The 10,165-nt window shown below is 45.7% G+C and overlaps 1 protein-coding gene across 1 annotated transcript in view; it reads left to right on the top strand.

Annotated features, from left to right (window-relative positions):
* The first annotated feature begins 3,500 nt into the window (after positions 1–3,500).
* SKIL (SKI like proto-oncogene) overlaps positions 3,501–10,165 on the top strand; it is a 33,346-nt gene continuing 26,681 nt past the window's right edge. Inside the window, exons 1-2 of the mRNA XM_030863766.3 lie at positions 3,501–3,730; positions 5,324–7,082. Of these exons, the coding sequence (XP_030719626.1) occupies positions 5,985–7,082 (1,098 nt within the window). The 5' untranslated portion in view covers positions 3,501–3,730; positions 5,324–5,984. The remainder of the gene's footprint in view (positions 3,731–5,323; positions 7,083–10,165) is intronic.

Raw genomic sequence — 10,165 nt, 5'->3', positions numbered from 1 at the left:
ACGATTTTAAAGATGGAAACAGTAGTTTCAAGGGCATAGAGATGGGGAGTGAGGATATGGAATGATGGGTATGACTCTAAAAGGGTAGCACGGGGGAGATCTTTGTGATGATGTAATCATTCTGTATCTTGATTTTGGTGGTGGTTACCAAATCTACACATGTGGTAAAATGCCACAGAAATATATAGACATATTGTGCCAATGTCAGTTTCTGAATAAGGGCAGGTACGTCTAAAGAACTACCTAGACCACCTGGAATGCAACACAGAACAACAGAAAGTAGAAAATATGAAAGAGATTACAAAACATGGAGGACAGAGTGAGGAGATTTAATATTATCTAATTAGTGTTACAGAAGGAGAAATGGGGGAGAGGCAAAACTAGAAGAGATCATATCTAGGCAGTCTCCTGGTAGTCTAATGGTTAGGATTTGGTACTTTCATTGCCGTGGCCCGGGTTCAATCCCTGGTCGGAGAACTGAGATCCCGCAAGCCATGCAATGTGGCCAAAATAAAATAATAAAAAAATTTTTTTTAAAAAGAGGAAAGAGCAGAAGGTATAAACGAAAACACAAGCCTGTTGGTACGCTCAATAAACATTTATTTGACTTTTCTTCCCCATACTTCATAAAAATAAAATGAATTTATATTGAATGTTTTCACTTTACCCTTTTTTGCTTCCATGTTCTTCATAATTAATATTAGTAGGTCATTATCAATAGATCAGTAAATGGAGACAAGAAGAAAGCATTTGCTTCAAACCATTTATCAGGTCAGAGGGCAGAGCTGGTCTTCAAATTTATAACCTCTAAATTCTTGGTTTCTATTATTACCAGACATCTCTAACTACTGAAAAAGAAGTTCTAGACTACCTAGTACCAGCTAGTTTGCATCTTCCATCTGTGCTGTTTAATGGAAGATGAGACAGTAGGTAGTGCTCCCGTACCCCCAATCGTTTGGAATTTTAACGTGCACACAGGCACACACTCTCACTGTGGCCTTGCTTAGCACCTGCTGGCAGCCAAGATGGTAAGGTAGGAGGCCATGCAAAACCAGTTTAATAGCTATTTACTAACTGATACTTAAACTGACTTTTCAACACTGATGAAGACCATCAGTATGTGGGGATTACAATATTCATTACCTCACCGTGATTATTTTTTCTAAGGCCTGTATTCTCTGTGATCATTCAATTCTGTTTCTCGGATAAAGAACCATTATCATTAGTTTCAGTGCTTTTTGTTTTATGTTATACAGTCAATTTTACCGATAATTTCCAAACATCCTTAAGTAGGCCTGCAAAAATGTCAGTTAGTGTGTGCCTTCCCATCTGCCTCAGATCTATGTAAATGTACCCTGCTTAGTTTCACTTGAGTTCAAACCTGTACCTTTGAGGCCAAGACCTTGGGAATTCAAGGGCAAAGTGAACTTTAATCTGGTACATTTCGTACTTTGATGACTAGTGAAAAAAAAAATCCTCAGAGCTTGATTGGTTCTAGTCACATTTGCCTGTCACTATTTCTCAAACCATTGTACATAAAGTCACCAGCACAAAAGATCCTTCACTAAAAAAACATATGCCAGGGGAAAGCAAATCAAAAGAACAGGGGAGAGGATAATGTGTTTGATTTCTCAAAAGTCTATTTACTGTCCAATTGATTTTGGCCCTTAGGCCTTTGGATGTGCTAGCAAGTAATTATTTTTATGGTTGATAAAATGAGTACTGAATATTTATCATTAATTGCAGTTTGAAATCACTTAAAAAAAATCTGTCATTTTGGTTTCTAAAAATTGTTTCTTCTGGCTAGACACGAGCCAAGTGCCGAGAGCTGACCAGATGCCAAGTCTCAGGACTGTCCAGTCTTCCACATCAGACCCTCAGCCGGGCCTTCTGACTCTTCTTGAGGTTAGAAAATCTATCCCCCAGTCTCACAGATGCTGTTCTCCCCCAACTGGCTCTACAGAGAACATCATTATCTTTGCTGAGCTTCTGTCTCTATGGCAATAACAGATGGGAAGTGCTGCGGAATTATTCATGTTCTGGAAAGGAGGCAGTCAAGGAGGGGAAGATGGGGGGTGGGAGAAGGGGGCACGACCCGGGAGCACGGCGATCGTGGTGTGAAGAACGGAACGTGTGTGTGGAGCGAAAGAGAGGCTCGTGAGCCTTTAGTAGGCCCGTTGGGAGGAAAAGAGGGAAAAAAATCTATGAGCACAGGGGTATTCCCAGTCGGCTGGCTCCAAATGTGGACCCCATACGAGTGACCTCGAAGCAGTAAAACCAGGAGAAATGGGGCGAAAACTGGCAAAAAGAAAAAAAGGAGGGGGACGAAGCTCGAGTCTTCTGAATTTGGTGCACTGAGACCTGGGGGTCAGTCTCCTGATTTTGCGGTGGGGCGGGAAAAAGGGTTTTTTCTTGATGTTTCGAAATATGACGGAGCAGCTCGGCAGAGTTCAATATGCTAACTAGCCACCGCGGAACACAGACCAGGGAGACCACTGTCCGGCCCCGTGGGTCACAGCCGAAAGCTCTTCAGTCGTCTCTTTCCTCGTCTCATCTCCTGATCGCTTCCAAAACAAAACCCCAAAGCCCTCAGGAAACACTGCAGAAACATGTAATTTCTAGCTCCCTTTTGGAACCGAGAGAGCAGTCTGGTGAGGGGGTGGGAGGAGGGAGTCTGAGAAGCAGAGACAAAAATGTTTTCTCTCTGTTTTGCCGGAACTTCGGCCAGCCCTCTGGCCCGGCCGGATGGCGGAGAAGGTCAGCCCCGGCAAGACGCCTGGGCGGAGGCCGCCCGGGCAAGGCGGGGGCCGCCGGTGTGGGGCGGAGCGCAGCGCCAGCAGCTGGCGGGGCGGCCCTCGGGCGGGGGGGCCCCGCAGGGGCGGGGGGCAGCCCCAGCGCGCAGGGCCCACACTGTGGGGGGTGCGAAACTGGGAGGCCGCCGCTCGGCTGCCTCCGGGGCGGGGCGGCCCAGCTGCGCCCCGCGGGGGGAGGGTCGTCCGTGCCTGACCTCGGGCGGCGGCGCTCGGCCGGGCGGGCCCTGCCTCCGCCCTGCCGGCTGCTGGGGTCGCGCACAGTGCACCGCGCGGCCGCCCTGCCCCCTCTCTCCGTGTCGTGCGGCGGCCGAGCGACCAGGGCGCCCCCGGGTCTGGCCCGTCTCCACCGAGCAGCGGGTGGGGCGGGGGCGGGGCGGTGGCGGCCCCAGACAGCCGGCTGGGCGACTCGAGGAAGGAAGGAGGGAGGGCGGCGGTGGGGGTGGGGCGGGGAGGGAACATCCTGTCTGCGCCGGGTGCACCGCAGACAGCGCCGCGCGCCAGCCGCCCAGACGGCGCGCGGGGCTGGGAACGCCGGGCGCGCGCCTGGGGGGAGGGGCGCGCGCGCCAGGCGACGGGCCGGGGTAGCCCTCGGGAGCTACAATAGTCCAGACGGCGCGCGCGTCCCCGAGGGGCTAGGAGCCGCGAGGCGGCGGCCGGCCCGCGGGCAGGGTGCCGCTGCTGGCTCCGTTCCCCTCCCCCCCGCCCCTCCGCCCCTCCGCCCCTCCGCCCTCCCTCTGCCCCGGGCGGCCGGAGACGGCGGCGGCGTCTGCGGGAAGCCGTGTGTCTCCGCAGTGACGTGGGCGGGCCGAGGACTCGGTGACGTCAGAGGGCTGTGTGTAGCGATGTGTGTGGGGTTCGGAGCGGCGCCGGCACAGCCGAGGGGAGCGGGCGAGCGGCGGCGGCGGCGGCTGGCACAGGTGCGGCCTCGGCTCGCTCGGGGGACGCGGCGGGAGGCAAGGGGCGCGCGGCCCCCGGGGCGCCCGACGGCAGCGCCGGGGGTAGTGGGGAGTTAACAAAGCTCATCGGGCTTCCTGGGGCGCGGAGGCCGGAGTCGGGGGTGCGGATGCGCGGGTCACGGGTGGGGTCGGAGCCCCGGGGCGTGGGGGCGCGGGGCGGGTGTCTCACGGCGTATCTTGTCTCGCTGATGCCGGGCGGTGGGCAGGGGCAGGGCGCTGCACTTGACCGGAGCCGTCGGGACCCCGGAGACCTGGGCGCCAGTCCCCGCCCCCCCGCCGCCTGTCTGTGCTGCGCGGGGATGCCCTGGGCTCGACCCGGTTGGTCGGCGCCCAGCGGCTGGGGGATCCCGGCTGGGCTCCCCACCCGCCCCTCTCTCTTCTGGTCCCGGGCGGGCGAGGGAGGTGCAGCCTTAGGGGTGCTGAGATAACACCCGAGAACTTCCCGGGGAGAGGGTGCACGGGGGATTTCCAGTCTTCCCAGCGGCCCACTCAGCGGGGTGGTGTGGGGAGGGCCCTGGGGGTGTTCCGAGACCGCGGTGGGGTGCTCCTTTTCCTCCACTTCCCACGACCCCCTGGCACGCCCCGAGGCGTCCCGGGTCCCTTCCTCCCCACCGCCCCGCCGCCTCCTCGGGTTTGAGATGGGTGGGTGGCTTTGCGTGGGCCGAGGATTTCAGGGTTTGGGGGCTCCCCCATTCTAGGTCTCGCCTCCTCCCCTCTTCCTTGGCCAGCGTTGGCTGAGGTGTTCCTGTGGTGGGCGAAATCAGTACGTTGGCTAGTGGCCTTGGTCCTTAACCCTTTGGGTCTGTTTTAAGGTAAATTCCTCGCAGTTTGGGAGGCAAAAATTTCTATTTATTGGGATTCCTTTTGGAATTTCTCTCAAGAAGGAAGTGGAAGAAGAATCTCTTCTTTTTTTCCCTCTTCCTCCATTTGCATTCTTTGTGAGGTCTGTCTGCCTTGTGCTTTTTGTCCCGGATTAGTCTTGTTCAAGGATGGAGATTCCCAGGAGTGGAGTCTGTAGCTTTTGGCTTCCATTAAGCAAATTCTCTAACCCTTTAAAGGGAAAGTTAATTTTTGCTTACAGTCATTCCAGAAAAATAGCCTACACTGACTAGATGGATTATGCACTTAAGATTGTAACTTACATATGGTAGGTATGTTAACTAGTATCTGATTTTTTTGGATGAAACTGGTGGGTTTTTTTTTTAAATTGAGAGATGAAGTAATAGGTGATTTTAGCTAAAATGGCATAACTGAGAAAACCTTTAGTATTGAGTTTTGGGTGAGATGATCTCTTTAAGGTTCTTCCTGTTCTGAGTAGGAGTAACCCTCTCCCTTTTGAGGGATATTATTGCAACCTTTACCCATTCTCCGAATTGCTTTCCTATTTAAATGAAGGTACTTCTAGTTAACTGGTATTAGATTTAAAGGAATCACTCAAGTGTCACCTTTGGTAAAGTGAACTCAATTTAAGATTAAGAAACTATTTTCAAACTGACCCTTCGGGCTCTGGAGCAAATTCAAATGTAACTCTCCCCTAACCCCCTTCTCTTCCAGATTAATTAAAAGAAGAATGAACAGTAATCCTGAAGATAACTGGGCAGTTTTTCTTTAGGTTTCATTTTTAATTGTAGAAGTTCAAGTGGAGTCAGAGACTCTTCTTAACTGGTGTGAGGATTTATACAAGCCTTCATTTTGTCCACACAGACCAACAGATCATCATTTTTAGAGAAGATACTTTTTTCCCTCTTTTTTTGGTGTCCTTGGTGCCAAATACTAAATTTGGGTGCATAATTTTGCCTCAAGTAATTGCATAAACTTTTTGCGTGTTGTGCTTAAAACCAAACCAAACTATTGCGTTGAACTTGGACATCTTGAATTGAGAGAACTGGTAACTTTATTTTAATACGTATATCTGAAGAACTTAAGAAAACAAAGGCTTCCTCGGAAGTGTGCCTCTTAAAATTATTTTCTGTGTTATTAGACAATAAGAAATTTTATAGCACTTGCAGTGAAATTATACTTGGAGTATAAGCAGAACCAAAACAAAGTTGCAAAATCTATTGAGTAGTTTAGGGAGATCTCTTTGGAAATTTAAATTTTCTGTTTGAATAAGTTACCATAAGTATTGGTATACATTGTGTTTCTCTCTTCAAATAAGCAACTAGTTAACAATGCAAATCTCAGACTTACTTGTTTAACACAATAGTTTTTAGCAATGGAAAACCTACAGACAAATTTTCCCTTGGTTCAGGGCTCAAATAAAAAACTGAACGGGATGGGAGATGATGGCAGCCCTCCAGTGAAAAAAATGATGACAGACATTCATGCAAATGGAAAAATGATGGTAAACAAGATGCCAACTGTAAAGAAGGAACACTTGGACGACTATGAAGCGCCAATGGAAACTGATGAAGAGCATGTCAAGAGAACCTGTGCCTCTGTGCCTGAACCTTTACATTTAAATCCCAGTTTGAAACACACTTTGGCACAATTCCATTTAAGTAGCCAGAGCTCTCTGGGTGGACCAGCAGCATTTTCCGCTCGGTATTCCCAAGAAAGCATGTCACCTACTGTGTTTCTGCCTCTTCCATCTCCTCAGGTTCTTCCGGGTCCACTGCTCATCCCTTCTGATAGCTCGACAGAACTCACCCAGACTGTGTTGGAAGGGGAGTCTATTTCTTGTTTTCAGGTTGGAGGAGAAAAGAGACTCTGTTTGCCCCAAGTCCTAAATTCTGTTCTCAGAGAATTTTCACTCCAACAAATAAATACAGTATGTGATGAATTGTACATCTATTGTTCAAGGTGTACATCAGACCAGCTTCATATCTTAAAGGTCCTGGGAATACTTCCATTCAATGCCCCGTCCTGTGGGCTGATCACATTAACTGATGCACAAAGACTGTGTAATGCTTTATTGCGGCCACGCACTTTTCCTCAAAATGGTAGTATACTTCCTGCTAAGAACTCATTGGCCCAGTTGAAGGAAACTGGCAGTGCCTTTGAAGTGGAACATGAATGCTTAGGCAAATGTCAGGGTTTATTTGCACCCCAATTTTATGTTCAGCCAGATGCCCCGTGTATTCAGTGTCTGGAGTGCTGTGGAATGTTTGCGCCTCAGACATTTGTGATGCATTCTCACAGATCACCCGACAAAAGGACTTGCCACTGGGGCTTTGAATCAGCCAAATGGCATTGCTATCTTCACGTGAACCAAAAATACTTAGGGACACCTGAAGAAAAGAAACTGAAGGTAATTTTAGAAGAAATGAAGGAGAAATTTAGCATGAGAAATGGGAAGAGGACTCAATCCAAGGCAAGTTTTTTTTTTTTTAATAGCAATTTTGAATAACGGTAATGGTTTACTTTGAAATTAAAAGTCTATTTAGAATATAACTGTTAAACTATTACTGCTCATGCAACAACAGGAAAAACTCATATAAATAATATGTTATGTTTGTATTACACGTTTTAGGCTATAAAGTGCTTTCCTGTATGTGTTCTCATTTGATCTTCCAAACAACCTACTGAGAGAAGTGGGATTATTCCCATTTTACAGATAAAGAGAATGAGGCTCAGAGAGATCAAGTGGCTTTCCCAAGATTATATAGCCAGGGAGTGGAGGATTTGGGGCTTCTTTTTCAAGCCATGTCCTTGTTTTCACACATCTTGCTTTTTGATGACTAAATCAGTTGTTTTCCTAGGACTCGAGATAATTTACACTTTGGTGTTATCTCTATTTGCAAATGATATAATAGGTAGCCCAAACAACTCTGGTGGTGGGCTCCAAACAGCGTTTTTTCAAAGGTGTATTTAGGATTTCTGACATTGTTTCTGTAATTGAATATTCAGACTTGATCAGTACTGGAGACAAATGCAAAAGACAGATTTATCTGAAAATTTCGTGATTCTAGTCACCAAGAATTTTTTTTAAAGAGAGGAATAATTAAAAAAATTATGGCAGCTAGAATAAAGATTATTTTATTTTTTAAATTAAAAAAAAATTATTTTATTTATTTATTTTTGGCTGCATTGGGTCTTCATTGCTGCACTCAGGCTTTCTCTAGTTGCAGAGAGCGGAGGCTACTCTTCCTTGCGGTGCACAGGCTTATCATTGCAGTTGATTCTCTTGTTGCAGAGTGCGGGCTCTAGGTGCCCGGGCTTCAGTAGTTGTGGTGCGCGGGCTCAGTAGTTGCGGTTCGTGGGCTCTAGAGCGCAGGCTTAGTAGTTGTGGCGCACGGCCTTGGCTGCTCCGCGGCATGTAGGATCTTCCCGGACCAGGGCTCGAATCTGTATCCCTGCATTGGCAGGCGGATTCTTAACCACTGCACCACCAGGGAAGCCCAACATTATTTTAGATTAAATAAACATTAATATAAAAACGTCTCAGCAAAGAGATTTTAAACTTATTTTCCCACTGCATTATCTGGTAGGCTACACTAGTTCATTCTAAGAGTTTGAATGGCTGGCTAATACATAAGATTTAGGCTATTAAATATTCAGTTTGTTGATCTGGTTTTTAAATATTTGCCTACTCGATTAAAATCAGTATAATAGCTAACACTAAGTGTTTAAAATGTGGCAAGCATTGCTTTTGAACAGTTTTACACGTACAATTTTATTTGATTGGTACCACAAAAGATTGGCTGTTTCATCTTAAGAATCTAATATTTCCACTATTAATTAGCTTTTATTCCTTGAAATATCTCTGCCCTTTCTGCTTCACAGAAGTATTAAATGACTGAAGTTTATTTACAGCAAGATTAGAGCTTGGGCAAGAAACTTAAGGTTTCATGGCCTGTGCTTTAAACCTTTCAGGTTTTGAGGGAAATTTAGTTACAGTGTAGTTTAAAGACAGTGATTTGCTTCAGAAGCCCAATGAAGATAATTTCAGACTTGAATTCAGGGTAGTTTGCTACTTGCTGATTCCAAACCGGTCAGTACTTCTTGGAAATTCCTTGCCTGTGGCTACTAGGTAAGTTTATATTGTTTAACTGATTTTAAAGCAGAATTGACTTCAAGCCAGTTGTCACATTGTTGGACATGCTTACAGCTGGCCTGGTCCCACGCTGAAAATAGTGTTTAGAATTGTCTGTATTCTCAAAATGTGGAATGCCCCTTTTGACATTTATGATATCTTGCCCTAACGTAACTAGGACTCTCACATGTCCATAGGTGGCCACATTATTTGCCAGATATTCTTGGTCCAATCTTGGTTGCTCTGACATAAGCATTTTGGGGATAAATTACTTTGCCTAATATTCCTGCTCTGTGTTTGTGAGAAAAAATATCTGAGAACCATGATAAAGGTTAAAAAAAAAAGGTGATGAATTTACTTAACTGAAACTGAATGTGCTAGGGTTTGGTTAAAATTGAAACTGTCCTTCATCAGGATGTAGTCATTTATTGTCTCAGAATTTATTAATTTGAATTCAGTTTTTATTTGGGGAAGCCGTGAGATTTTTTTCCCCATCTTTTTACTATATTTTGCAGTATTTGCCAGTGTTTCTGGTGTGTTCTGTTATTTTTTCCAATTTTATGTGAATTTTAAGCAATTTAAGGGAATTTGAAAATTTCCAGTAATCAAACCTTTAAGAAAGAAGTGTTTGGGGAGTTCATGCGTAGTAATACATGCTTGCCACTTCACATTTTGAAAATTTACTCCTCAAAACTTGGCGAAGTAGTTCTCTTTTGAAGTTGAGATGAGAAACCGATGGGTTCAGATGGGTCACGTGCTTCTGGTTGTATAACTGGTAAGTGGTAGAATCAGGAGTTGAATGCATTTCTTCTGACTTCAAGTGTAGTAATTTTGCCTACTCTTCCCAGAAGCAAACTCAGTAGCAGAAACTGAATTTTGAGAAACATTAACTTTTCTTATCAACTTACCTTAGTATAATGGTTCCTAAGCTCTCTGTTAACTTGTATGTAGACTAAGGTATTTTACTGGGAAGGGGGCACGGAGATAGTCCTTGGCTGGGGAACATTTTTCATTATCTTCTGTGAGTCACTGAATTGGTTGCCCAACAAACCAAATACATCCAGAGAAAGCTCATTTAAAAAAGTCAAAACAGGCTTTTTTAAAAAAATTAAAGCATATGCTAAATATATTAACCTCTTATCTAAAGGTCCTTATGTTTAGTGTGAACACTGATGTAATTGGGTATGTTTAGTTAATGTAGTCAGAGTAGGTTTTTGAATTTTAAAAATCCCCTCAAACTCAGTAGGCAATTGTTTGAAATGTAGCAACTGTTGAATTATTTCTAAGGATGGAAATTATATTAGTGATGGTCACCAAACCATTTGCATAACTAAAAACTATATTTGCTTTGCATAGTTAGGAGCTATATTTAGATGGGAGAAATAAGTGGTAGAAGGTCAGTGTTCTAAGTGAAGAGCTGA

This window comes from Globicephala melas, chromosome 4, assembly GCF_963455315.2.
Source record: "Globicephala melas chromosome 4, mGloMel1.2, whole genome shotgun sequence".
NCBI lineage: Eukaryota > Metazoa > Chordata > Mammalia > Artiodactyla > Delphinidae > Globicephala > Globicephala melas.
The sequence above is the reverse complement of the archived record's forward strand: the minus strand, read 5'-3'. Positions and strand labels throughout refer to the sequence as shown.